Source organism: Phoenix dactylifera, chromosome 5 (assembly GCF_009389715.1).
Source record: "Phoenix dactylifera cultivar Barhee BC4 chromosome 5, palm_55x_up_171113_PBpolish2nd_filt_p, whole genome shotgun sequence".
Classification (NCBI taxonomy): Eukaryota; Viridiplantae; Streptophyta; class Magnoliopsida; order Arecales; family Arecaceae; genus Phoenix; species Phoenix dactylifera.
The window spans coordinates 14886679-14913819 of NC_052396.1; the positions used below are offsets into that span (position 1 = coordinate 14886679).

At 46.2% G+C, this 27141-nt stretch overlaps 1 protein-coding gene across 7 annotated transcripts; it reads left to right on the forward strand.

The window, feature by feature from the left end:
• The first annotated feature begins 22298 nt into the window (after positions 1-22298).
• On the forward strand, positions 22299-25689 carry LOC103697207 (probable protein phosphatase 2C 27). 7 transcript variants are annotated; one of them, XM_008779021.4, is made up of 5 exons: positions 22299-22487; positions 23227-23380; positions 23482-23673; positions 23886-24091; positions 24901-25689. In XM_008779021.4, exons 1-5 carry the CDS (start codon positions 22312-22314, stop codon positions 25454-25456), a joined length of 1284 nt encoding a protein of 427 aa, XP_008777243.2. In that variant the 5' UTR covers positions 22299-22311; the 3' UTR covers positions 25457-25689. The 7 variants fall into 7 exon arrangements, with proteins under 7 accessions (XP_008777243.2, XP_038982800.1, XP_038982801.1 ...); XM_039126872.1 differs by having other exon boundaries at positions 23227-23344; XM_039126873.1 differs by having other exon boundaries at positions 22355-22487; positions 23223-23344.
• The last annotated feature ends 1452 nt before the right edge of the window (positions 25690-27141 follow it).

Genomic DNA, 27141 nt, shown 5'->3' on the forward strand with positions numbered 1-27141 from the left:
GATGCATACTGTGAAAATATGAATCAAGATCCTGAACCTGCTAAAAATGAGGTAAAACAACTTCTTTATGATATTTATGCTATATATGATGAAAAAATTCGTGGATCTAGATTTTTCGTACAAACCTCTATTTCTTCTTCTAGTAGTTCTCGTTCGTCATCTATTTTTTCATTCATTGCACAGAGAAAACACACACATGCTTCAAGTTTATCTTCATCTTCTTCATCTTTAAGTAGTGAACTAGAATTTTATTTAAGAAATGATCTTCAGTCTGCATATGATGAAAATCAAATAGAGAATCTAGATGTATTATCTTGGTGGAAGAGTGTTAGAAATCAATATCCTGTTATGTCTGCAATTGCACGCGATATTTTAGCTGTGCCGATGTCCACGGTAGCATCGGAATCCACTTTTAGTGCAGGTCGGCGTGTTCTTGACGAAAAGAGAAGTAGGATGACGGGCGAAACGGTGGAGATGTTTTTCTGCTTCAAAGATTGGTTGGATGCTGAGGCAAGACTTCAAGATAAAGGTGGACATAATACAACATCCTCGGATGATGATGATACAAACACTACTGAAGAGTGAATACTGATTCACTGAATCACTGATGATTAGTAAGATTTCTTAATTTTTTATAATTGTACATTTTTATTGTATTCTGGAGGTCAGACCAAGGTCCAAACCTCTCTTCATGTACCATTTTGATTTAAATTAATAAACTGGTAGGGGTCTATGCCAAACCCCCCATCATTAAGGTGGCTTTATATTAATAAATCCTTAGTTTTCAATATGTATTAATTTATTAAAAAAATTTATGAAGCATTAATTTTTATGGAGACGGGCTGTGCCTGGCCCGGCCCAGGCCCGGACCGGGCCAGGCCCGCGGGCCAAGAGCGGGCCGTGCCGGCCCAGGCCCGAAGTGGGCCGTGCCGGGCTCGGCCCGCGGGCCAGAAACCCGTGACCTAGCACGGCCCCCATAATTGGGCCGTGCCAGGCACGGCCCGGTACTGTAGCTAGCGGGCCGTGCCAGGCACGGCCCGCTTCGTGCCGGGCCGTGGGCGGCCCGGCCCAGTGCCCAACTCCTCCCTGGGAATTTCAATTTTTTGATTTGTCGAAGGCAAAGATTTGTTATGGATTCTGGATGACACAAGTCTAGAACCTAAGGATGCACAAGAAAAGGTGAAATGGAAGACGAAGAATGCACGCGTTATGACTTGGTTTTGTAGCTCAATAAATCAAGCAACGGCGATAAGCTTGTGGGCTTATCCAAAAGCTTTAGAGATGTGGAAGCACTTGAAGAAAATTTATTCTCAGGAGAGTTTCAACTAGAATTTGGCATCTCTCAATATGGCCAAGGTGACAAGGATGTTAAGATATATTACTCTGGCTTCATGGCTCTCTGGTTTCAACAAGATTTAATGAAGGCACCAGCCTTTGAACATGTCATAAAAGAACGCAAAAAGAGTAGAATGATGCAATTTTTGATGAAACTACGTCCATAATTTGAATCAATTCGTGTGAATATTATTAATCTTCAGACAACACCAGATCTAGATGCTATTGTTTCAGAACTTCTTCGAGAAGAAACTCAGCTTCTCACACAGGCCATAATTGATCATTCAACAAAAAATTTTGATGGTGCTTTATTTACATCAAGATATCATGATAAATCAAAGCCAAAGCAAAAAGATCTCAGTTGCATTCAGTGCCATCAATGTAAAGAATATGGTCGCATGATCACACATTGCAAAGAAGCGGAATTTCTGCAATTATTGTTGGAGAAAGGGTCCCATCATTTCTAAATGTGGGAACAAAGTCTATCATACATCGGCTGCCAACACAACTAATAGTGATCCCATCCCGGTACTCAAGCCTCTCTTACTTCTGAAGCCATTCGAAAAATGATTCAAGAATCTATAGCTTCTGCTGTTTCAGGCGCTATCTCAAATGCTCTTTCGTAGACTATTGGTATATCAGGTGTAAAATATCCCTGATCTCAATGGTTTGTAGATTCAGCTGCCTCTAACCATATGCTTGGTTGGGTATCAAAAATTTTCCACCATTCAATTTAATTCTTCTAATGCACCTATTACAACTGCCAATGGAGAAAAATTGCCAGTTTTGGGTATTGGAACTATTCCATGTACCTATGAAAATTCATTCCTATTATCCAATGTTTTCTTTGTGCCAAAATTAACTACAAACCTTATCTCTTTTGATCAACTTGTTGAAAATAACTGCTTAGTCTAATTTTCTGGTGATGGTTGTTTGGTTCAGGATTGACGCACTGGGAAAATAATTGGAAAGGGGCATAGGCATGGACGACTCTTTGCGTTGACATTGATGATAACATGCTATTTTCTTCTAGCTTGCTTGCTTCTTCAATGACCAATGATGCCGCATTTCTAATAAAATTTGGGATTTGTGGCATTATCGTGGTGGCTACCACATCCTGTTAGGTTGTAGTTGGATGTTAAAATTTATTATGACGTAAGAGTTCTATTTCATTAATTCACACAAATTGTCAAAGTTATGCCCCTTTTTTTTTCTTTTTAAGTGAATGGTTCATATAATTTAATTACGGATACATCCAATAAAATCAGAAAACAACAAGTTCTAAAACATTCTAGGCAACTCCCCCTCACCAACCCACAAGGTGCCCCCGAAGTGACTAACCACATATGAAGCAATCCAGTCCGCGACCCTATTTGCAAGTTGTGTTCTTTTTTCTTTTTTCTTTTTGGTTAACTAGTTGTGCTCTCTTTGAAACCATAAACTTTCACTTCCTATGAGTTTATGTTGCATCTTTTGATTTGGCACATAGCGATATTTGGGGTCCACCACCTATGGTGTCATGTATGGGTCATAAATCTTTTATTCTCTTAATATATTTATCACTTCACTAGATACACATATATTTTATGCATTCTAAGCCTGAAGTATCATCTATTGTAAAATCCTTCATGAATATGGTAGAGACCCAATTTAGTGTCCGCATTAAACTCTTCCGTTCAGATTCAGGGAGAGAATATTGTGAGTCAAGTTTATTTAAATTTTTTTAATGAAAAGGGAACCATTCCTCAACATTCATGTCCCAAACACACCGGACTGTTGAACGAAAAATAGACATATTGTAGAATTGGTCTGTGTTTTACTTATTGAGTCTAACAAACCTAAAATCTTTTGGGTAGAAGCCATCAAAGCTGCTATGTACTTAATCAATAGCCAACCATCTCCAAGTCTCAGCCGACAATCTCTATTTGAATGCTGCTAAATATATATTTCTTGGATATGCCGATAACAAAGAAGGATTTGTTTGCTATGATCCGCAAAAGCAAATGATTAGTAATGTTCTTTGCAAACACTTATTATTATTCATCTTCATCATTGAATTCAACTCTATCATCTTCGTCTTCTGCACCATACTTTAACATATTTTTCAGACTCCCTAATCTCAAATGATTCATCATTAACTAATCAAAATTGTTGCTGGTGGTCCAAACCGAGAACGATTGGCACAGCGGTGTGAACGAGGTTCCGTTTGAGTTGCCTTGGTTGGTGTTGATTGCGCTCCACCTTCCACCGGAAAACCTGCAAGCAAGCCTCGCACCACCACTGGGGTAGTGGGGGCCCTCCGACGATCAAGTCAGAGGAGATTGGGGGAGAAGGAGAGATAATAGTAGCAAGTAAGAGAATGCTCTGGAAGTTCTTGCTTACCCCCCCTCCTCATCCCAGCCGCATATATACCAGGCTGGGGGGTCTTTCAGGGGGGTTCGTCATCGTGGGGCACGATGAAGCTGCCACTGACACGGCCGTTACAGGGCGTCGTGGGGCAGCGCTGGGTACGGCCATGACAGGGCGTAGTGGAGCTCCGCCTTGTACGGCTGTTACAGGGGATCGTGGAGCAGCGCCAGATACAACCGTTGCAGGGAGTAGTGGAGCAGGAGGCTGCGGCGTGCCTCTGGGGAATAGCCTGTCGTTGTTGAGAGATGTCCGACTCGGGGTCGGGCTGCGGAGACGAAGATATCCGACTCGGGGTCGGATTGCTGGATCAAGGGGCTGCCGACTCGGGGTCGGGCTGCGGAGCCGAAGATGTCCGACTCGAAGTCGGATTGCTGGATCAAGGGGCTGCCGACTCGGGGTCGGGCTGCGGAGCCGAAGATGTCCGACTCGGGGTCGGATTGCTGGATCAAGGGGCAGCCGACTCGGGGTCGGGCTGCGGAGCCGAAGATGTCTGACTCGGGGTCGAATTGCTGGATCAAGGGGCAGCCGACTCGGGGTCAGGCTGCGGAGCCGAAGATGTCCGACTCGGGGTCGGATTGCTGGATCAAGGGGCTGCCGTAGTCTTCCTGGGCGCGCGTGCCGGTCACGTGGGGCATGGTGGCTAAGTTCCCCCGTAACAGTAGCCCCCCACTTCCGAGCCTGGAACCAGAAGGGGAACGGGTAAAGGGAGTGATGCTTCGAGATTGCCGCCATCCCTCGGAGAGGCGCGCGCGCTTCGAGCTCCCCGCCTTCTTTATGGCATATGGCGGTTGTTGCTGATCTGGCAGTCTGAGGATTTCGGCGGACATCCTTCCTTAATGGCGTCGATTCGCCTTTGGGGCGCGAGCGACCCTTCGGCAGCCAGGCGTCCTCTGGCATCACCGAGGCGTCACCCACCTTTCCGCCTATTTAACCGAGGGCCCTCCTCCGTCCGCCTTTCTCTTTACAGACATCTTCGAGTTTCTCCTTTGCGCTGCCGTCATTGCCGTCGGACTGTTCGCTTGCTCCTCCTTTGACGCTCTCGGAGCCGTTCTTCCTTCTCTTCCGGTGAGTTGCCCCATTCTTCAATTTAAGGCTCTCCATACTTTCTCCTTTTGTATTAGTGTACTCCAGTCGTTCCGGTCCTTTCCCCCTTCTTGACCCCGTCCTGACCGTAGATTCACTGGCCATTAGGGATGGGCGAAGTGAGAGCAGACCGCATTAAGTCGGAGCTGGTCGCCAAAGACCTAGATAGGTTCGTGGCTCGATACCATCTTCCCGAGGCCTGCAATGTTACGCTCCCGGGGCCTGAGGAGAGGATGTCCCATCCTCCTCCAGGGAAGGTTGCCATCAATGAGGGCATTCTTCAGGCCGGGTTCCGCTTTCCCCTCTCGGACTTAGTCGTTCAGGTGCTTCGGGGTTTAAGAGTGGCGCCGACGCAACTGGTGCCGAACTCATGGCGCGCCCTGACGGCCTTTCAGGTTCTCTGCCGCATGCACGAGGTTCCCGCCACCCTGAATGTCTTTTGGGAATGCTACGGCCTGAGCGGCCACCCCCAGGACAAAGGGTGGTGGTGCTTTGCGGCGCGGCGAGGGTGCGGCCTCGTCAAGGAGGCTCCTACCTCCATTCACGGCTGGAAGGGGCGCTTCTTTTTCGTTGACGCAGATCCCTCTTGGGGAATCAGGGCAACCTGGGAGACGCCGATGAAGTCCCCGATTGGCCTATCGAGGTTGTCGAGGGAGGAATCCGATGGCGTCGCCGTCTTGAAGGGGTTGGTCGCCGAGGGCCGGCTCCCCCCGGTGGCTCGCCTTATTTTTGAGGATACCTTGGTGAACGTAGGTCTGAGCTCGGTCCCCGCTGACCGTGAGCCCGCCACCATTTCTTTTTTAGCTCTTTTCTCCTCTTTCGTCTCGTTCTTTCCTTCAGTTTCTCAACCTCCGACCACCTCGTCCTTTTTGCAGAGATCGACGACGTCATGCGGTCGGACAAGGCAACGGCTGTTGGTAGGACGTCCCTACTGGAAGCAGTCCGGAGGAAGAAACGAGCTCCTCCGAGCGGGGCCCCACCGGCAAAGAAGTCCCGCCGGCAGGCGACTCCGACGCCGACAGACGGGTCCGGACCCACCGATCAGGGGGACGCCGCGGGCGCGGACCGGCAGTTGACGCTGTATCAGCCCTCTGATGCCGAGACTACCGTTTTTCCGGAGGCATCACCCGGGCGCGCCCGAGATGGACGGGTCGGACGTGATCGGTCCCCAGCCCAGCCTTCGACTCGGTCGGCTCCGGATGATACGAGGAGGGACGCGCCGAGGCCCCGGCCGAGCGGGACCCTGTCAATTCCAGGGGCGGTCCCCGCCCCGAGCATGGTCAGCATGACTCTTCCCCAAGCGATGGGTAAGGGTAAGGCTGCAGAACCACCGTCCGACTCCGGGGAGAAGTCGGGGTCGGCCTTCACTTTCGCCGGCGCCCGAAACCTCATTGAGACGGTGCTGCTGGAGAAGAACCGCAGGCAGGTCCGGGAGATGAGGGTCCCTGACGTTGGGGCTGCCAGCTGCGTCTGTCTCATGTCGGTGAGTGTTCTTTTGGTCGCTTTCATCATTTATAGGCTCTGTTGATCCCCGCCTGACGCCCCCGTTTTTCCTATCTCTTAGCTCGCCCAGTACATGATCCGCCTGGAGGAGTGCTACGAGGAACAGGCGAGGCTTCTGGCGAGGGCCGAGAGCCAACTGAAGGCAGTAGAGGAGGGAGGTCAGGCTGCGGTGGGGAGGACGACCAGGGACCTCGAGATGAGGCTCCAGGTGGCCGAAGAGCGGGCACTCGGCTTCGTCACCCTCGAGAAGCAACTGTTGGAGGCTCAGGAGCAACTCAAGGTTGCCTCGGGTCTCGAGGGCGAGATCAAGAAGGCGGAGGAGCGGGCCGAGAAGCAGTCCCGGAAGGCTGCCGACTACCGGGAGAGGTGGGAGAAGGCCCAGCGGTCAGCCGACAACGCCCGCAACCGAACCCGGTCTCTTGAAGCCAAGCTGGGCGAATTGGAGTCGGCCTTGGAGAAGTCCCGCGCGAGCGACCAGGAGCTTCATTCGCGCCTGGAGGAGGCTGAGGCTGCTCGCATTGCTGCCGAGGCGAAGCACAAGGAGGCTCAGGCTGATCTGCTGAGGATCTCCTCCGAGGCGGACGACCGGATTGTGGCGAAGGTCTTGGAGGCGAAAGCTCAGATTATGGAGCGGGCAGAGGCGGCGCTGGCCGAGAAGAGTGCGGAAATCGGGCGTCAGGCGGTACAGGCTTATCGTCAGTCCGCCGAGTTCACCCGTGATATGTCGGAGGCGGTACAGGCCTATCGTCAGTCTGACGAGTTCGTCCGCGACATGTCGGACGCGGGGTCCGACTCCTTTATCTTAGGCTTCGAGGAAGGCCTGACAAGGGTGTCGGCTAAGTACCCCGAAATTGACCTGAGTGGGATCTCTCTTCTAGACTCCTCTCCGGCGCCATTGCCTGCTGATTCTCCAACCGCCTCCCTACCCCCTGCGGACGTGCCCGGCGTTCCCGACCCGGGGGTTCCTCCAAGCTGACCTTCTGTATTTTTGTTCTTTTCTTTGTGTGTTGGCGTTTTGCCAAGTTGTATGGGTCTCGGCCCTGAAACAATGAAAGTTAATGCAAATAGAGTTTCTTCATTTCACTTTCGTCCTTCTTTTTAACTCTTGGTAGCGTCTCGCTGACTCCCGACTCTTAAAATTCTTCTGGCGCTAGGCCAGGTATCTGAGGGTTAGGCCTCAGGGAATTCTTCCGGCGCTAAGCCAGACATCCGAGGGTTAGGCCTCAGGAACTTCTTCCGGCGCTAAGCAGGGCATCCGAGGGTTAGGCCTCAGGAAATTCTTCCGGCACTAAGCCAGGCATCCGAGGGTTAGGCCTCAGGAAATTCTTCCGGCGCTAAGCCAGGCATCCGAGGGTTGGGCCTCAGGAAATTCTTCCGGCACTAGGCCAGGCATCCGAGGGTTAGGCCTCAGAAAATTCTTCCGGCACTAGGCCAGGCATCCGAGGGTTAGGCCTCAGGAAATTCTTCCGGCACTAAGCCAGGCATCCGAGGGTTAGGCCTCAGGAAATTCTTCCGGCGCTAAGCCAGGCATCCGAGGGTTAGGCCTCAGGAACTTCTTCCGGCGCTAAGCCAGGCATCCGAGGGTTAGGCCTCAGGAACTTCTTCCGGCACTAAGCCAGGCATCCGAGGGTTAGGCCTCAGAAAATTCTTCCGGCGCTAAGCCAGGCATCCGAGGGTTAGGCCTCAGGAACTTCTTCCGACGCTAAGCCAGGCATCCGAGGGTTAGGCCTCAGGAACTTCTTCCGGCGCTAAGCCAGGCATCCGAGGGTTAGGCCTCAGGAAATTCCGCTCGTTGGTCGGCCAAGGCTGGCGCAAGCCGAGGCGACCGGTCGGGGCTTCAGGCTAGTTTGCTCCCGGGATGATCATCGGGTTAGCCTGGCATCCGAGGGCCGAGCCTCGGGAAATTCCGCTCGTTGGTCGGCCAAGGCTGGCGCAAGCCGAGGCGACCGGTCGGGGCTTCAGGCTAGTCTGCTCCCGGGATGATCATCGGGTTAGCCTGGCATCCGAGGGCCGAGCCTCGGAAAATTCCGCTCGTTGGTCGGCCAAGGCTGGCGCAAGCCGAGGCGACCGGTCGGGGCTTCAGGCTAGTCTGCTCCTGGGATGATCATCGGGTTAGCCTGGCATCTGAGGGTTGTCAGGCCTCAGGAAATTCCGCTCGTTGGTCGGCCAAGGCTGGCGCAAGCCGAGGCGACCGGTCGGGGCTTCAGGCTAGTCTGCTCCCGGGATGATCATCGGGTTAGCCTGGCATCCGAGGGCCGAGCCTCGGGAAATTCCGCTCGTTGGTCGGCCAAGGCTGGCGCAAGCCGAGGCGACCGGTCGGGGCTTCAGGCTAGTCTGCTCCCGGGATGATCATCGGGTTAGCCTGGCATCCAAGGGCCGAGCCTCGGGAAATTCCGCTCGTTGGTCGGCCAAGGCTGGCGCAAGCCGAGGCGACCGGTCGGGGCTTCAGGCTAGTCTGCTCCCGGGATGATCATCGGGTTAGCCTGGCATCCGAGGGCCGAGCCTCGGAAAATTCCGCTCGTTGGTCGGCCAAGGCTGGCGCAAGCCGAGGCGACCGGTCGGGGCTTCAGGCTAGTCTGCTCCCGGGATGATCATCGGGTTAGCCTGGCATCCGAGGGCCGAGCCTCGGAAAATTCCGCTCGCTGGTCGTGCGCCTGTCGCTTGCCGCCCGACGGGATTTCTCCGTGGCCAGCTGCGATCGTGTTTCTCCTCCTCTCCAAGCGTCGCCTGGGGAACACCAGATGGGCATTAAATGCTAATTGAGGGGTTACCTGGGAAATCGGATCGCCAGTTGCTGCTTGCGAGGAGTGTCAGTTAAGCGGCCGCGATACGCGCGTTCTTCGAGGCGGATGCGGCCTGGGCGCGAGCGGAGATATGTGGACCTAGGGGTACAGGCCACCCGGAGTGTCCTGCACAAAGAACGCGATTAAGGAGAATAACGCCTAGGAAATCGCGGAAAGATACGTCTCGAGAGCCGGATCGGCTCCGGATTCAATGCACCCGCATTTATTGGAGCCACCCGCATCGGAACGACCGGGGGGCCGCAGTTTGGCTATAAATATAGGTGCAGGTGCGATGGAGCCTGCCAAGCCGGAGCTGTTCAGGTTGCCATGGATCGTGGGCCTCCTCTCCGACGCATGGTTGAGAGACCCCTACCGAAGGAACGGGAGGCGCGCCCTTCGCGACTTCCGCCAACTAGCCGTTTCATCTGGGATCAACAAGGAGGTTCTCCCCGGCGGAACTCCGCTCTAGGCGTTTCATCCGGGATCACGTCTCCCCTCCTTGAAGTTCAGCCTCCCGATTGAGCTCCGCACCAGACGCTTGATCCGGGACCGCGCCTCCATATGCTCTTCTCCCTTGTATCCCTTCTCTCCCCTAACACTGGGGAGGACCGGAATATCCCTTGGGGGTGGCGTTCCCCTGGAGGCAGCGGGAGCTTCTTCTGCGGCGGCTCCTCGTCTTTTTCGTGAGGCGTGGATGGCGCCTCTGGGTAGGAGCAGTGTGGACTTCTCCTTCGTCCACTTCTTCTTCATCCGCGCTGGCTCTTCGTCTTTTTCGTGAGGCGTCGATGGCGCCTCCGGTTGGAAGCACCCACTTCCGGTGGGATTGCAGCCGCTTCGGATGGAGGTTTCGGGATCCCAGATCTTCAGCTCCTCGGAGTCTCCAGCTCTTCTTTACTTTCTTTACACCCTAATTCCCCTCTGGGAATTTCTTGTAATCACACGAGCACGCCATTGTAACCAGAAATTATTGAAATGAAAAGTGTTATACATTTTTGAACTGTCTTTCTGGCATTGTTGTTCTACTGGTAATACATCCGCAGGTTAGCGGAATTCCAGCTCCTTGGAATTTCTCGACCATCTAGGGCCTCCAACTGGTAGGAGCCAGGTCGGTTTACCCAACGAACCCTATACGGGCCTTCCCAATTTGGCGCTAGCTTCCCACCTTCCGCAGGTTGAGATGCTTTAGCTCGCCTTAGCACCAGATCTCCGATTCTGAAAAGCTTCGGTCGGACCTTGGAGTTGTAATATCGGGCCACCCTCCGCTGATACATCGCCATCCGAACCTGCGCCATTTCCCTTGCTTCTTCCAAGAGGTCCAGGTTCCCTCGGAGCTGCTCCGAATTAACCTCGGGTCGGTGCGCGGCGACCCGAGGTGAGGGGAGTCCGAGCTCCACGGGGACGACCGCTTCCGTGCCATAGGTTAGGCTGAATGGCGTCTCCCCGGTAGGGGTCCGATGCGTGGTCCGATACGCCCAATAGGACATTCTCGAGTTCTTCGACCCAAGCTTGCCCTGTCCGACTGATTCGCGCCTTAATTCCTTGGAGGATCGTCCGATTTGTGACCTCGGCCTCACCGTTGGTTTGGGGATGCGACACGGATGTGAACCGATGCTCGATACCGAACTCCTCGCAGAAGTCACGGAAATGCTTGTTGTCGAACTGTCGACCATTATCCGAGATGAGGACCCGAGGTACTCCAAATCGGACAATGATGTTCTTCTTCACGAACTTCCGGACTTGCGCCTCCGTGATAGTGGCCAGCGGCTCTGCTTCTACCCACTTGGTGAAGTAGTCGATTGCAACAATCAAAAATTTCCGCTGGGCTGAAGCGACGGGGAATGGTCCGAGGACCTAGCCCCCTGCGTTCCTCACGGGCCGTGAGCAGCCCCCAGTGATAGTGTGGATCACGCCCGCAACGGGTCGATTCTGCTCCCGAGGCTCCGGAGGAGCCGGGTCGGCTGGACGCGGGTCCGCGGGGGGACGTCGGTCGTTCACATATCGTCCGAGATGCCCCCGGCGGATGAGAGCCTCGATCTCGTCCCGAAGCTGGAAGCAGTCTTCGGTGTCGTGGCCGTGGTCCCGGTGGTACTCACAGTACGCCCGAGAGGGCCTCCTCCCAGGAATCTTCTTCATCTGTCTCGGGACCGGGAGGTCCTCCCGCCCCTTGATTTCCATGAGGATCTGGGCCCGGGGAGTCAGGAGAGGAGTGTACCGGTTGAAACGTCGGGGCGGAGAACGTGGGCGTGGGGCGCCGTGGTTCCTTGCCGGCGACGGGCTTCTGCGCCGACGCTGGGGCGTCGGGCTCCTCCTCTGGCGTGCCTCTTTTCGCCTTTTCTTCCCGAGCTTTGGAGGGATCTCGGCGGCCTCCTTGCTCCGGTGGGCGGCCGCCTCCTCGGCGTCCGCATACTGGTTCGCCCGGGACAACAGCTCCGGGAAGCTCCTCGGCAGGCGTTTGTCCAGGGAGAAGGTGAGTCTGCCCTTCCGGAAGCCGCGCTTCAGGGCTGAAAGAGCTACCTCCTGGCTCAGGTTCCGGACCTCCAGCGTAGCCTTGTTGAAGCGGGTGAGATAATCCCGCAGGCTTTCTCCCTCGTTTTGCCGAACATCAAAGAGGGAGTCGGAGACCAGTCGCCGCCGGTTACTGACGGCGAAATGAGTGATGAAGAGGCGAGTGAACTGGTCGAAGGACTGGATTGAGTTAGCCTCCAGGCCGGCGAACCACGCCCTTGCCGGGCCACGGAGGGTTGCTGGGAAAGCCTTGCAGAGGAGAGGATCTGATGCTCCGTGGAGGAGCATAAGGGTCCTGAAACTCTCGACGTGATCCCGCGGGTCCGCTGCCCCCGTCATAGGGCTCGATCGCCGGCATCTTGAACCCCGGCGGATTCGGGGTCCGCAGGATCCTCGAGGCTAGCGCCGGCTGGGAGGAGATCTCCAAGTCGGCGAAGGGATCTTTGGAATGGCCCTTCAGGACCTGGAGTTGTCGGTGGAGATCGTCCACCCGCCGGTCCAGGGAGCGCGACCGGTGGGCGGGAGACAAGGAGCGACAGGAGGGAGACCGACTGGAGCGCGGGTTTCTCGAGGACTGGGGGGTCTGGGAATGCGCCCGGGTCCGCCTCTCGTACCCCGCGCAGCTCCGATGAGATGGTCCCGGCAGAATGGAACGCGCTCGAGAATCCTCCTCGCGCCGGCGCTCCTCCCCATGGGAGAGGAAGGAGCGCGGGTTGAGGAGAGCAGGCGAACGCTCAGGCAGCAGCGGCTCCTGAGCCCGCTGCGGCGCCCGGGACATCACACCCTGCAGATTCTGCACCGCCTCCGCGAGGGTGCGAACCTGCTGGGCTAGCTGGTCGAACTGAGCGGCTTCGACCGTCTGAATAGGCGGTGGGGCGGTGGAGTGTTGCTGAGAGCGCGTTGGAGATGCAGCGGCCTCCCGGCCGGAGGCGCGAGAGGCCCCGCGACCGGAAGCGTTGGAAGCTCCACGACCACCTCGCCGTGCCATTACGATCGTTCTGAGATCCGGCCCTTCCTCTAGCGCCAACTGTTGCTGGTGGTCCAAACCGAGAACGATTGGCACAGCGGTGTGAACGGGGTTCCGTTTGAGTTGCCTTGGTTGGTGTTGATTGCGCTCCACCTTCCACCGGAAAACCTGCAAGCAAGCCTCGCACCACCACTGGGGTAGTGGGGGCCCTCCGACGATCAAGTCAGAGGAGATTGGGGGAGAAGGAGAGATAATAGTAGCAAGTAAGAGAATGCTCTGGAAGTTCTTGCTTACCCCCCCTCCTCCTCCCAGCCGCATATATACCAGGCTGGGGGGTCTTTCAGGGGGGTTCGTCATCGTGGGGCACGATGGAGCTGCCACTGACACGGCCGTTACAGGGCGTCGTGGGGCAGCGCTGGGTACGGCCATGACAGGGCGTAGTGGAGCTCCGCCTTGTACGGCTGTTACAGGGGATCGTGGAGCAGCGCCAGATACAACCGTTGCAGGGAGTAGTGGAACAGGAGGCTGCGGCGTGCCTCTGGGGAATAGCCTGTCGTTGTCGAGAGATGTCCGACTCGGGGTCGGGCTGCGGAGACGAAGATATCCGACTCGGGGTCGGATTGCTGGATCAAGGGGCTGCCGACTCGGGGTCAGGCTGCGGAGCCGAAGATGTCCGACTCGGAGTCGGATTGCTGGATCAAGGGGCTGCCGACTCGGGGTCGGGCTGCGGAGCCGAAGATGTCCGACTCGGGGTCGGATTGCTGGATCAAGGGGCAGCCGACTCGGGGTCGGGCTGCGGAGCCGAAGATGTCCGACTCGGGGTCGGATTGCTGGATCAAGGGGCAGCCGACTCGGGGTCGGGCTGCGGAGCCGAAGATGTCCGACTCGGGGTCGGATTGCTGGATCAAGGGGCTGCCGTAGTCTTCCCGGGCGCGCGTGCCGGTCACATGGGGCATGGTGGCTAAGTTCCCCCGTAACAAAAATATTCCTAGAGCTTATGAAGCGATCAAATCTTTAAGACTGATCTCCTTGGAGCACTTACCCAGTGGAGTGATTTTCTATCTATGCCTCTTTTATGGCTACTACTTTACCTACCCCACTGACCATTGGCTATTTTAAATTATTGGAGGAAAGGATGATGTGAAAGCACAGGCAAAAAATACTATCTTCCCCGAGATATAATCTCATTTGCCTTTCTAATTGACTGAGGCAAGCTTCTAGGAATAGTCTTTTAGACCTACCTCTAGCTTGCCTCAAAATACCACCAAACGGGCCAGCGGCTCCTCGTGTCCTTTCTACCCAATAGAACAAGAGTATATAGGTCCGCCACGGGCAAATAAGAGCTCATCAAACCTCAATTCTTTGCTCCTAGGGTCAATCAGTCAATTGGTAGTTCTTCAATTGCTTAAACAATCTCCTCTTCATCAATCAGGCTTGCTTGACAATAAAAAAAGAGAGATGGCTTTTGAATTCAAATTGTAAAAGTATTGCATTTTTTGTCATCATTGAATTCAACCCTATCATCTTCGTCGTCTTCTGTAGCATACTTTATCATATTTTTCAGACTCCCTGGTCTCAAATGATTCATCATTATCCAACCAAAATAATGAGCAGAGTTGATATGTTATACCCTCTTCTTCCCCCTCATTGGTCATTGAAGTTGAACCCAGTGCTCCTCCTGAACTACCTCTTGAGCCTCCTAAATATACAATTTCACTAAGATGCTCTTCTCATCGTTCTGTTTTATCAATTAGATATGGTTACTTACCTAAATGATATGGCAATTCGCCAGCTTATTTGCTACTATGCAGAATATATTGTTCCATCCTTCTATAAACAAGCAGCAGAAACAAAGAGTGTTAAGAGGAAAGTTATGGATGAGGAGCTGCAGGGACATGATGAAAATCATACTTGGGATCTTTATTCGCCACCTATAATTGGACAGATTATTGTCAGCAAATAGGTGTATTCAATTAAGCTAAAAGCAGATGGGACACTTGACCTACAAAAGCAAGACTTGTTGCACAGGAGTATAAACAGGAATATGGAATTGAGTGTGAAGAAACTTTTGCTCCATTTGCAAAAATGACTATTGTATCTATGTTTCTGGCACTTGCTTCTGTTCACCATAGGCCATTACGCCAATGGATGTTAAGAATGTTTTTTCTTCATAGGGATGTCAAGGAAACTATACATATGAAACCCCCACCTGGTTATCAATTACCCCATCCAGGTCTTGAAACTCCTCAAGCTTGGTTTGACGAATTTCAGACTACCATCTGCAGTGTAAGTTTTCTCCAAAGTTCATATGACTACTCAATGTTTATTCGCAACTCTTCATCTAGCCTAATCATTTTATTGTTTTATGATGATGATACTATTATCATTGATAGTGATGATACCGGTATTTTGAAGCTCAAACAACTGCTTCATATTTCTTTTCGAATGAAGGACCTCGGAGTATTAGCATATTTCTTGGGCCTTGAAGTTTCATCAACTTACATAGGTTTAACACTAAGCCAAACCTAATGCACGGAGGATATCATACGCAAAGCACACCTGAGTGATGATAAAGTTGTTTTAATTCCCATGGAAGTGAATGTCAAGTAAAAAAAGGATGATGGAAAGCCCATATCTGATCCAACATATTATCAACGCCTGGTTGGAAGCTTGATATATCTCACCATGACAAGGCTAGATATATCCTATGCTGTCCATGTTCTAAGCCAATTTGTATCTGACGCTCATCAACTTCATTTGGTTGCACTTCACCAGGTAATTTGTTACCTTAAATACACCCATGGGCATGGACTCTGATTTCCTTAAATACACTAGGTTTGTTGATGTTGATTGGCTGGATGCCTAGATCCTCGTCGCTCCACTATTGGTGGGTGTATGTTCTTAGAGAAATCTTTAATATCTTGGAAGTGTGAGAGTAGGATTATGTTTCCAAATCATCGACTAAGATAGAATATCATTCTATGTCTACAACATACTCTAAATTATCTGGATTCGTAGGTTACTTGCTGACCTTGGGGTATATTTGAAACGTCCCACAAGATTGAAACGTCCCACAAGACTTTATGCTAATAATATCAATGCAATTTAGATAGTGAACAATCCATTTTTTTCACGAACATACTAAGCATATAGAAGTGAATTGCCATTATATAATGAGCTTTTGCAAGTAAGGTACCGAGTATCAGATTGCAGATATATTCACCAAAGCAATGACTAGAAGCCGGCACAATTTACTAGCTGACAAATTGATGCTTCTGCCTTCACGACATCAATTTGAGAGGGAGTGTCATTGGAATCTATAAGATTCAAAGATAGAATCAATCCATGATCTCATCAATCAAGGGTAAACTATAAAATCAACAATCAATGATCTAATTAAGCCATAATCAGCAGTACTATCTTTGAATATCTCCTCTTATTTTTTGTCAATGGAATCTCTAGAAATCAAGAATAGAATCAAGCTATGATCTCGGCAATCAAAGGTCAACTATAATCTCTGCAAGCAAGAGTCAACTTAAGCCATAATCAACAGTGCTATCTCTGAATATTCTCATCTAATTATGTATGTATACATTCCATAGTTCTCATATCCAGACTTATCATTTTTGTACAACCACACTTACCACTTTTATATAACCACACTTACCACTTTTGTTGTCCACTAATATGGTCATCTTCGTCATCGCAGCAAATAGGCCAGCCTAAGGTTCGCTGTCTCAATATCAGACTCCGTACCAGTACCACACTAGCACAGTATCGGTATGGTACGAAATTTTTTTTGCATACCAAGCGTCGGTACACCATCCATACTGGGTATCGGTACCGAATTGATACCGTATGGTATGCTCTATACCGTCCGATTTGTGCAGGTACGGCGTACCTTGAGTCAACCAGTTTGCTCTATTCATATCAAGATGTCGCTGGGAGAAAAACTTCAGAATCCCTCTAAGTAGTGCAGTAACTGCAGAACTCCATTTGCTTTCTATTGAACTTCCTTTGCTCTCAGACTAACCAGAAAATCTTGGATTTGGAATCCTTCTGCAAAAAATCCCGTTAAACGGTGCTATTTCATGCTCATGCATGGTGGTAGCATCTCCCCCTTTGGTTTAATTATCTGGGATTTACTAATTCCTGAAAAAGTGAAAATATTCGACTAGCTGTGCTTTAATAACAAGATTTTTCTCACAACCAACAATTTAGCTGAGAATGGGATAATCGGACCGAGCTTTTGCCCACTCTGCAGCTTGCAGGCAGAAAGTAGTGTAAATTATTTACTAGTATGCTGCGAACTCTCGAGATCAATCTGAAGTATTGTATTCCCAGAAGAAAGGTTCTCACAAATTCCCCACTACCATCAAGATATATAGACCTTGTGGAGATCAAGACTTAAAAAAGGGGTTGTAAACCTTCAGGTTTTCGACTCATTAGTAGCTATGTTTTGCTGGAGTATTTGGAGAGAATGTAGCCAAATAGTCTTCAACTTTGAAGTGCTATATTCCAACGAAGTCACCAAACGAGCAATCCAACTATATATTCTTGATTTCAAAGAGGTGTCTCATGTCCACTTGGACTTGGTTTTCCAGGTCCATTTAGGTAAACGCTCGATAAGTGTCCCCTTCCCTTATTACACCACCCAACTGTTAAACATCTTGTTCGTAGTCTTGTCATGATGATATACTAAATTTTGGGGGAAGTTCTCCTTCATTCTTTATACACTTTAAAAAAAAGTTTGGTAATTTTAGGCTGCTGTCAAAATAGTAGGATGGCCGCAAGACAATCATCAGAGACATGCAAATAGTCATTATACTGCAACCTTGTCTCGATTTTTCAGAAATTTTATGCCAACCTGCCTCGGGGTTTGGATGGTGGCATGACAACCCTTGGTTTCTGGATGGATGCAGAGTCTGAGTTGGACTTGGCATGATGATTTGTTGGTGCCGAGTATCAGAGGACTCTTTTGCTGTCTTTAATCTTAAATAAATGATTATTGGTTAACGATCAGATTCAACACTTGCACAAAAAGATTTCTACCATTAGAAAAATTCCTTTAGAAAAGAAAATCAAAATGTTTTAATCTCTTTATTAATAGTTCCACATTGGATAAACAAGTACAAGTATTCTTGCATTTATAGATACCCGGAATTTAAAGTTCGGCTTTGAGGATGATGGATTGGTGACTATACAAGCATAATTTGAATTTAAAATTTAAATTTGATTTCGATGTTTGATGCAAGTGAACAACCTCATCTAGACACACCAACTCAAGAAGATGATTTTATTCCTAGAACAGTATTCTCACAGGCCCCCATCTAGGCACACCATCTTGTTTCTTTTATATTTTCATTATTTGTCTTATTACGATTTTCTAAATTACTATTTTTATGCGACATTGGCAATTTCTAGGTGCCATATATCTAGCAATCTAGGAACGAAATTCATGGTTAACTTGGAAATTGCTAGTAGATGTTTACTTGAACAACATAGTTAAATTTTGTTATAATTTTGTAGTTTTAGAAAACATTATATTCTCTTATAAAAAGGTTAAATTTTTTCTGAAATCAGTTTTCAACGAAAATTGTAATGCTCTGAAATATGTGCAAGAAATGGAAAAATGCTATTCAGCATGACCATTTAATATTAACAAGATGAAAATTTGAAAAGACATAAAATCAGAAAGCCTGTTGAAGCTCTCTGCAGATACTTTGAAAATATATAACAGAGAAACCAACAAATGACTTAGTTACGGGTTGGAAAAACTAATATAAAGTGCCCTTCATCAAACAACCGGAATAGTATCAAATCGTTCTTTGAGTTGAAAAACAATTCAAATGGTCAAAGACAATGGGATGCCTATAGGGACTACAACACCTTGTCTTCAAGGTAGTTCTGCTACTCACCATCCCAAAAACTGAACTTTGGGGGGTTTCTTTTGCCCCTACAAGAGAACCATTGGTTGCAAAATATAATAATTGGATCCGCCAGTTTTGGAAGTCTTAGAGAATATTAATATTAACAAGGTTCAGTTGCAAAATACAATTAGATAAGAAAGTATCATACAATACATCTATTACCAAATATTCATTTGGAATCAACATTTACCAAGCAACTCAACATTTAATGATGCATATTCAGATTCAAAGAAATCATTGCCCATCACCCCACAAGATATAACATTTGAAAAGATGGACATAACCATAGAACTTTCCGAAAACAACTCTTAACCTAGAATGTACTATGTAAAAATAAGGAACATAATTTGATCTTCTTAAGGTATGTGCTTTGTGAGCCTGTCAATGCATATGAAAAATGCTATTGGTCTTCTCTTAAATGAGCATTGTTAAGCATGAAATTTTGAACTGTTTGGAAATTTGAAAGATCCATTTAGAACTTTTTAAAGTGGAGCGGGTGCCCTTAGGATAGGTTCCAAGTTGAGAAGGTGTCCCTATAATTTTTTATTTATTTAATTATGAAACATAAAATTATAATAAAAAATAGTAATCTTTCTATGGATCACTTAGTTTGCTTTTTATTTTGTAAAGCAAACTTTTTGTGAGACTTATTACTCAGGGACTAAGTATTTTTTTGTTAGACAAGGAAGCTATAAATGACATTCTTCAATTTGGTTTTTAAATTGGTATAAAGTGCAGTGTTTTTATGCCATAACAAATGAGGTCAGCTAGTTTGCAAGTTAGTGCAAAAAGACCACTCGAAAACTTATAAACAATTTTTATTATAATAAGGATCTATAAGTAATTTTTCTCCAGTTTAATTAATGAAATTTTTAGGCCTTGCCAACTTTATAAGTCACTTTTTACTAAAACACTTATAACTAAGGTTTTATCAAAATAGAAAGCTATAAATATTGTTTCCCTCATGAAGTGAAGTTATTTAGAATTTCTGAATAAAATGAAATTGGTAGAGGTTGCCAACTTAATATAAATCCTATAAGCTAGGGAATTGAAAATAATTTACCATGAAGGGAAGGATCTATACATAACTTTCCTCAACTTGATCTCTATAATGTGAAGTCCCTCAAACTTACTGAAATTATGCCAAGCTATCTCTGTATAAAGTGAAGCTAGGAAATTAAATTATGTTTAGACATTGAAGAGCTAGATAGTTATAGATTTAACATTGGTAACCACCCCAAAATTAGCTAACCACTAGTTAAAGTTATCCACTATTTGATTGACATTCCCATGGTCAGTGGAATAAGTTATGGAACAAGTAAAAAAGGTAAATAGAGAGAAGAGAAAGCTCAAATGGTAAACTTTATGTGACCTTCCCACATGATATTAAGTTAACCAGGTTAAGTGACTTTTTAGGGTGTTGACCAAATTAACTGTAACCCCCCATTTTGGAAAGTGTTTGATTGGTTGAACTAATAACCAACCATTAAATAATGGATGTGACCAACCAAGCACACCTTGGGATTTATAAGAAATCTATTGTTAACCAAAATCGTTAATTTCCTTGATGTAATCATATGGAAGCCATAAAGGTTTACCAACCTTATGTGTAAGCTCTCGTTCGCATCTTCCTTCTTGTCCTCGTGAAGAATTAAGAGTAGACAGTGAGCACAAATAGTAGGAGGAGGAATCTATTGGATGCTAATTGAACCAATGGAGTAGTAAAAGTGGAGGAGGAGGAGAGCGATGGCAATAAGGGATCTCATCACCAGCACCGCCATTCTTTGTTCCTTTATTTTCATTCTCTTTCAAGAAACTTAGATCTCCAGTTTGATGTTCATTTTTTTTTTGCTTTCTTAAGTTGAACCCTTAAAGAACAACTATTTTCCAAGGGTTTGTTCATAACTTCTTTTTTTAAGCAAAACAAGAGTTTTAATCTTTTTGCCCTCTTATAATGCCATTTTACCTTTCTACTGATTTTTGAAAGCCTATTTCTTTTTGTTGATATATTATTGCGAGACTGTTTTAACCTTAAACCCCGCATAGCCTTTAGGATCAAAATATGATCCATAAAAGCTTGATCATTTTAGAAAATTTTGCGAATGATGGATATCAATGAGTTCTTTTGGAAGGTCACTTATTTACCCTGATGAAAAAGAATTATGGAAGAGAAGGAAATGACTATAATTCGGTTTGACATGCATGTTCTCGTTCATATCCTGGTTCAATCATATATAATTACATATAGATCATCCGGTAGCCATTTTCTTGAATTCTTCTCTTTACTTGAGTGGTCTCTTCTATTCTTTCTTCTTTTTTTTTTCTTTTAGATGTAAAGGGGCTTTGCTTGAGAATAATTATCTCATTTTTTGAGTTGGTGGCTGTCTTTTGAAGTCCATAAACATATATAATGGCGGAACTGTATACTACATTTGCACTGTCTGATTGTCATTTTCTTGAGTCAACATCCATTTTCTTGAGCCAATTGGTTGTTTCCTCAGATAATAACAATTATATTGGTAATTATGTTGCATATGGATTGTCTAATAGTTATTTTCTTAGGTCTCTCTTCTTATTGCCATTTTCTAAACATCGTAGTTGGACAATCTATTTATCTAAAAATAATGAACTATTTTATTTTATTTTATTTTTGAAATAACCTTACTATTGATATTTTGTCCATTCAGTAGACCTTTCGTATCTTATAGGGTTCCACCTTGTGAAATATGCTGCTAATCATGGGCCAGCTTAAGTGGTTGTTTAGGATGTAAAAATAGAAATTATTTTAATGCGAACCTCTTTTCTTTACTTAATTTGAACGTTCTCATAGAATGATCCCATTTATTTTATTTTTAGATAGAATGAGCTCCTTTAATTTACTTTGTTAATGTGTTTGCATATTGCTGGTCTTAATAGATTCTAATTTTATCAAGGCAAGTCCATGGTTATTAAGGAGGCTTTAGTTACGACCATTTCCAATGCCTTCAAGGAAGGTTTACACTACTTAATAGGATATTAAACATTTAATCACTTGAATTATCATGGGTTTAAGGTCCTCCTCTATTACAGCAATCTCGAGGGTATAATGGCACCGCTCAGCCCCATGCTATCCCATTCTTGATGTCATTAGACTCCTAAAAAGATGTTTTGAGGGATTTTTATACATACCCATGGAGAGGGAAAATCAGTTGACAAATTAGCTCTAATCTCTTTGCCATAGATGATGGTCCATCTTTGTTCACTATAGTTAAAAGGTTTTTCATTTTCGCCAATTTTGAGCACTTTGTGAAGTATAGCATAATAATAGTTTTGAAAGATGCAATGGACAAGTTTTAAAGTCCACTACTAAACCATATAATTTTTGAAGAAAAAGTTTGTTCTACATTAAGCAAATCAATAACACTTTATTAGCAAAAATAGCAAATTAGACAAGACCATAATGGAACCAATTAAAAATAATATTGTTGCATGTCATTTCAGAGCCTTTACCTAATCGATGATCATCACCTAATTCCTTTCCTAAAGTTGATCTGGTGTACTTACAATCATCATCATCCAATCATTCGTGGCCGTCCAACGACCGCATACTCAAATTTGCCCACGGGCATAAACGGCAAGATCCCATCCGTCCAGATCCCCCAGGAGGAAAGTATCCGACGGCTGGGGATCGCCAGCTGCACCCATCCGCGATGCTCAAACCGCCATCCAGTCAGCACCCCCATCGAGCCACTACCCGATCGAAACGTGTCCATTTTCGGACCTTCCTCCGATAGTTACCTGGATAGGCGCGAACCAGATGACCTGCGGTCGCCGGTCGCCGATGCCCCGGTATAAAAGGCCAGCAGTTCACCTTCTTTACCTTTCTCTCTTGAAAGCTGTGGCAATTTTTTTCGCTCCTTCTCCGACTCGTTTGGGTTTTTTTCTCTCTCTTCCTCTCCAGATTCAGAAGAATTTAAGAAAAAAAGGGACAAGGCAAGTGCTATGTATTATTGAATCTTTTGAAATTAGAGTGTTTTGGCTGCTTAATTTGAATGATTTATGCTTTATGTTCAAGAACATGTGGAAAATTTTGGATTCTTTCTTAGGATTTGGCCTGTCGTGTTTTATGCTGTTTAGATATATTAATTCGTTATATTTGCACAAGAAAGTTGGTATTTTGGTCAATTCTGTCGTAATTTTTATAGGATTGTAGAGGAATCGGGGTAGGGTTTCTTGGTAAGGGAGCAGATTTCATCCGAGGAGTCGGATATTTGGTGGAAAAAAAGATCCCATCTTCCGTTCTTTGGAGACATTTGAGATCTTGTGGTGCTTGGGTATTATAGGATTTCTTGAAGGTTGGTGTGAGGTGGACTCTTTAGGGTTATGAGCCATTCAGTTAAGTTGCCTATTGTTGTGATCTGGAGCTTGATACCAAGAAGCAGCAGATTAGTTATGATTTTTTAGCTTGCAAATCGCTCCTGTTTTAATTGCTTGGATTTATTTTTTTTGGGAGATTTAGTTTTCTGGAACCTCGTGGGTGTTGGTTGGATTTAGGATTCTGAAGGCTTGGTACATGATTGGGGCTTGTCAAGAAATTTGTTGAATGCTTTCTCGTGGAAAGATTGGATCAAATCATAGTTTTTGTTAGCAAAGGGTGGTGCATTCATGTTTTGGGAAGGAAGATGGCGGCCAGTGCTGAATTTTCTCCTCCTTTTACAATGTTAGAAGGCAGGTATAGAGGCAAGGAGAATGGATCTTCTGCAGCTGGTGAAGATCCTGAGACTCCGGAGGGCATGAAGGAGACGAAAGCTGGGAAACCACCTCAACATCTTTCGGTTATCCGGCATTGTGTGAGCACCACCCGCCTAGCTGATTCCACTGACTTAGTATGTTATCTTGATGGTTTGATGCCATTTGAATGCTCTGTTTGTGTATCCATTCTGTTTGTGGCATTGGCTGTTACTGCAAACTCATTCTATCCTTGTAGGATTTGGTGGAGAGGCTGGGCTCAACATCTCCACCACAAGGGCAGTCTGGGTTCTTGCCTGTGTTTCGGTCTGGAAGCTGCTCTGAGATGGGGCCGAAACCATTCATGGAGGATGAGCACATCTGTATAGATAATTTAGTTGAACATCTTGGAGCCCTTCCAGATTTTCCATCACTGGGTGCTTTTTATGGGGTGTGTTACCTTCATGTGGAATTCAATTTTTTGCAATATCGATTATTATATGGTATTTGATACCCATTGTGATGTCAGTCAAAACTTGCCTGATGCTGGCATTAGGTTTGTTTAATTGCCACTAAGGATGCTTAACTAATACAAGTTTATGGTTATGTGAGGGAGATATATTTTTGTGTCAGTTGCTGGGGTAAAGCTGTTGATAAATGCAGGTATTTGATGGCCATGGTGGTACAGATGCAGCATTGTTCGTTCGAAAGAACCTGCTCAAATTTATAATTGAGGACAGCCATTTCCCCACTAGTGTGGAAAAGGCAGTAAAAAGTGCGTTCATGAAAGTTGATCATGCATTTGCTGATTCCTGTTCTCTTGATCGCTCATCTGGAACCACAGCTTTGACAGCCCTTATTTTTGGAAGGTTAGGTTGTTAAATTTCTGCCTACTACCTTGCAGTTTATTTTTGGCTGCTAAAATGTATTGAAGTCCACATATATGGAGAAATACGTTCTTGATTTCATCTCCACTGTTTTGAGAAGGTGTTACTCTTAACTAAACTAAAGCTACATTGAACAACAACTTTAAGTCTTTGAATGGGTCATCTTTCATTAATTTTTTGGTGGCATAGTTACTTTTCATTTTTATCAGAATAAATTTTGAAGAAACTACTTTAACTATCTTCATTAATCCATTATGTTATAATTTCTCAAAAAAGAAGAACAAAAAAAAGTTTAAGAGATAAATGTGTGGGAAAATTCAAAATTGGCTAATGATTCCATACTTTTATTAATAAAAGCTAAAAAAATGAAAGATATCATCAAACCCATTGGAACCCAGAATTCCATATAATGTTAATGTAATCATCTTCCATAGTTGCATTTAAGGCACTTATGTCGATATCTTATGCTATCTATGTTATTTAATAATTACATCTGGGTATCTGATTTTCTGCAGAATCATTCTTAATTGAAGGTCAGAAAGTTGGAAGCTTCTGTAACCTGCATTTGAGATCAGGGCATTCTTGTATTCTGTATCGATAATCTAATCTGCGTATAATCATGAATTCTTAATTTCAGTGCATGAATTAGTATAAAATTGTTGTATTGCTTATTGCTGCAACCAGCAACTTAAGCTTAGTGTTCATTGCTTTATGTTCATTAATTCACTTGATGTTCTTACATGGCTATACTGGCTTGATCTTAAATTTCCTAATCTTCCGGTGCTGTGCAGGACTATGCTTATCGCAAATGCAGGCGACTGTCGAGCTGTGTTAGGGAAGCGTGGGCGAGCAATTGAACTTTCCAGGGACCATAAACCCAACTGCAACAGCGAGAGGCTTAGAATCGAGAGACTTGGAGGCATGGTCTATGATGGGTATTTGAATGGCCAGTTATCTGTAGCGAGGGCTCTTGGTGATTGGCACATGAAGGGGTCAAAAGGTTCTGCCTGCCCCTTGAGCGCTGAACCGGAGCTGCAGGAAACAACCCTCACCGAGGAAGATGAGTTCCTAATAATGGGCTGTGATGGTATTTGGGATGTGATGAGCAGTCAGTGTGCAGTCACGATGGTGAGGAAAGAGCTCATGATCCACAATGATCCTGAGAGGTGTTCAAGAGAGCTAGTTCGGGAAGCACTCAAGCGCAACACCTGCGACAATCTTACCGTGGTGGTTGTTTGCTTTTCAACTGACCCACCCCCTTGCATCGAGATAACCAAATCACGAGTACGGAGAAGCATATCATTAGGGGGACTGCATCTCCTCAAAGGGGCTTTGGATAGCAATTGATGTCGGATTCATTGTTTTGAGATCTGGAGCCTGCAAACAAGTGGGGGTCTTCCAAAATTTTGGCCTCCTTTTGGAGAATAAATCGTGAGAAGCGAATTTTTTCTGAGGTGTAGATTAATCTTGTGTATTTGAGATTAAACTATTTGGTACCCAGTGGGAAGCATTTGATAGCTTCTTTTGTATCTCAATTGAGTGCTTCCATAATATCCCATAAAATCTTGCAGCTTGATCGAGTGCTGACTCTATGTTTTCATACCTAACCTCTCATGGCAATATCAACTTTAATGTGCTGCCATGAAAAGTAGAGAATAGCCAAAGAGCCCAACTATTTTGCTTTGGCCATAGTAAGCATCCAGGTTACCTGCATTTCTGCTGACATGTGGTTCCACTAGAATCATTATCTCAGTTGCTATTTGAATGGTTAACTTGTGCCATCATTAGAATGTTGCTTCTCTTCTTTTCACAACTTCGCCCTCGAGGCATCTAAAATGAGTAGCAAAGGACCATGATCAGAAAGCAAGACTTGTAGTCTCTTCACCTCATGGTAGACTTCATGGCAAAGGACCAAGGCACTCCACCACCAACACTAGTCCTTTTTTCTTTCTCCGTCTTTCTCTCTATTTTTACCCTTCTCCTTTCACTGTGGCCGCCCGGAATCGAGGTTGAAGAACTCTGCTAGAGTCGAGGTAAAGCCACGGCTTTCCTCCTTTTTTGCTTCCTCTTCTTTCCAGGGCCTTAAAACACCACCATTGGCTTCGATTTCGCCGGAAGTCCACCAAGAATAAGAAACCCCCTTTACGCCCTATTTCGTCCTTTTTGTATTTTTCCAGCCAGCAACTTTTGATGCCGGACTGCTGGAGAGACTCTAGCGCCTCCCTACCTTCCTCCACGGCCGCTAGTGAGCGACTATGAGAAAGAAAACTCTCTTCCCCTAATTTTTTTGCCCTCCACCTTTGATTTCTCGTTGGTCAGTCACCGTCGTTGGCTGTTTACCACCTTCAGCCGCCAATCATACTCCCTGGTAGGGTCTTCAACAATTTCGGCCTTGCCTTCCTCTTCTAGGAGAAATGAAGAGTCTCTGTCTTGCTAGTTTCTCTCCTCTTCTCTCTTCCCACAAAGAGGCCTTGAACCATCTTGGTGCTCGAGCAATCTATCGAAACGATCACCATGGCCCTTGTTGAGTATATATCTTTGAAACCTATTGATGATCTTTGACGAATAATCTTGGTTTTGATCGAGTCCTTGCTTCATGATTCATTGATCGAATCACTTAGACCAGAGCCACTTGTAACTATTGCACGCCTAGTCAAACATCTTATTTTCTTGTTATTTTAATACTATTGAAGTCATTGAATAGGAACTAATTTGGATTTTAATATTTTAAATAGGTTTAGTTGATTTACCTAATGAATTTTGAATATTCAAAGTGAAAGAGGTAAGTAGAACTTTCACTCCTTATTAATTTTTAAACTATCATGTCTTCCATGCATATGGTTTGCCAATGATGATGCCATATTTTTTTAAAATAAAAGATCAACTTATGTATTAAGAAAATATGCTTTACTATGAAAAGTGATTCTATGAATATTTTAATGAAAACAACATATTTGTGAAGCACAGATCTTATCATATCATTTAGTATTTTTTTACCTATTTATATGTGTTTTAAGAAAAGTATAAATATT

Bases quoted from the DNA above. Each gene is read 5' to 3' on its own strand.
- LOC103697207 (XM_008779021.4), top strand. From the start codon at position 22,312: ATGACCTGCGGTCGCCGGTCGCCGATGCCCCGGTATAAAAGGCCAGCA. The intron at 23,381-23,481 runs GTATGTTATCTT...CTATCCTTGTAG, and splicing joins TAGCTGATTCCACTGACTTA to GATTTGGTGGAGAGGCTGGG. The intron at 24,092-24,900 runs GTTAGGTTGTTA...GGTGCTGTGCAG, and splicing joins ACAGCCCTTATTTTTGGAAG to GACTATGCTTATCGCAAATG.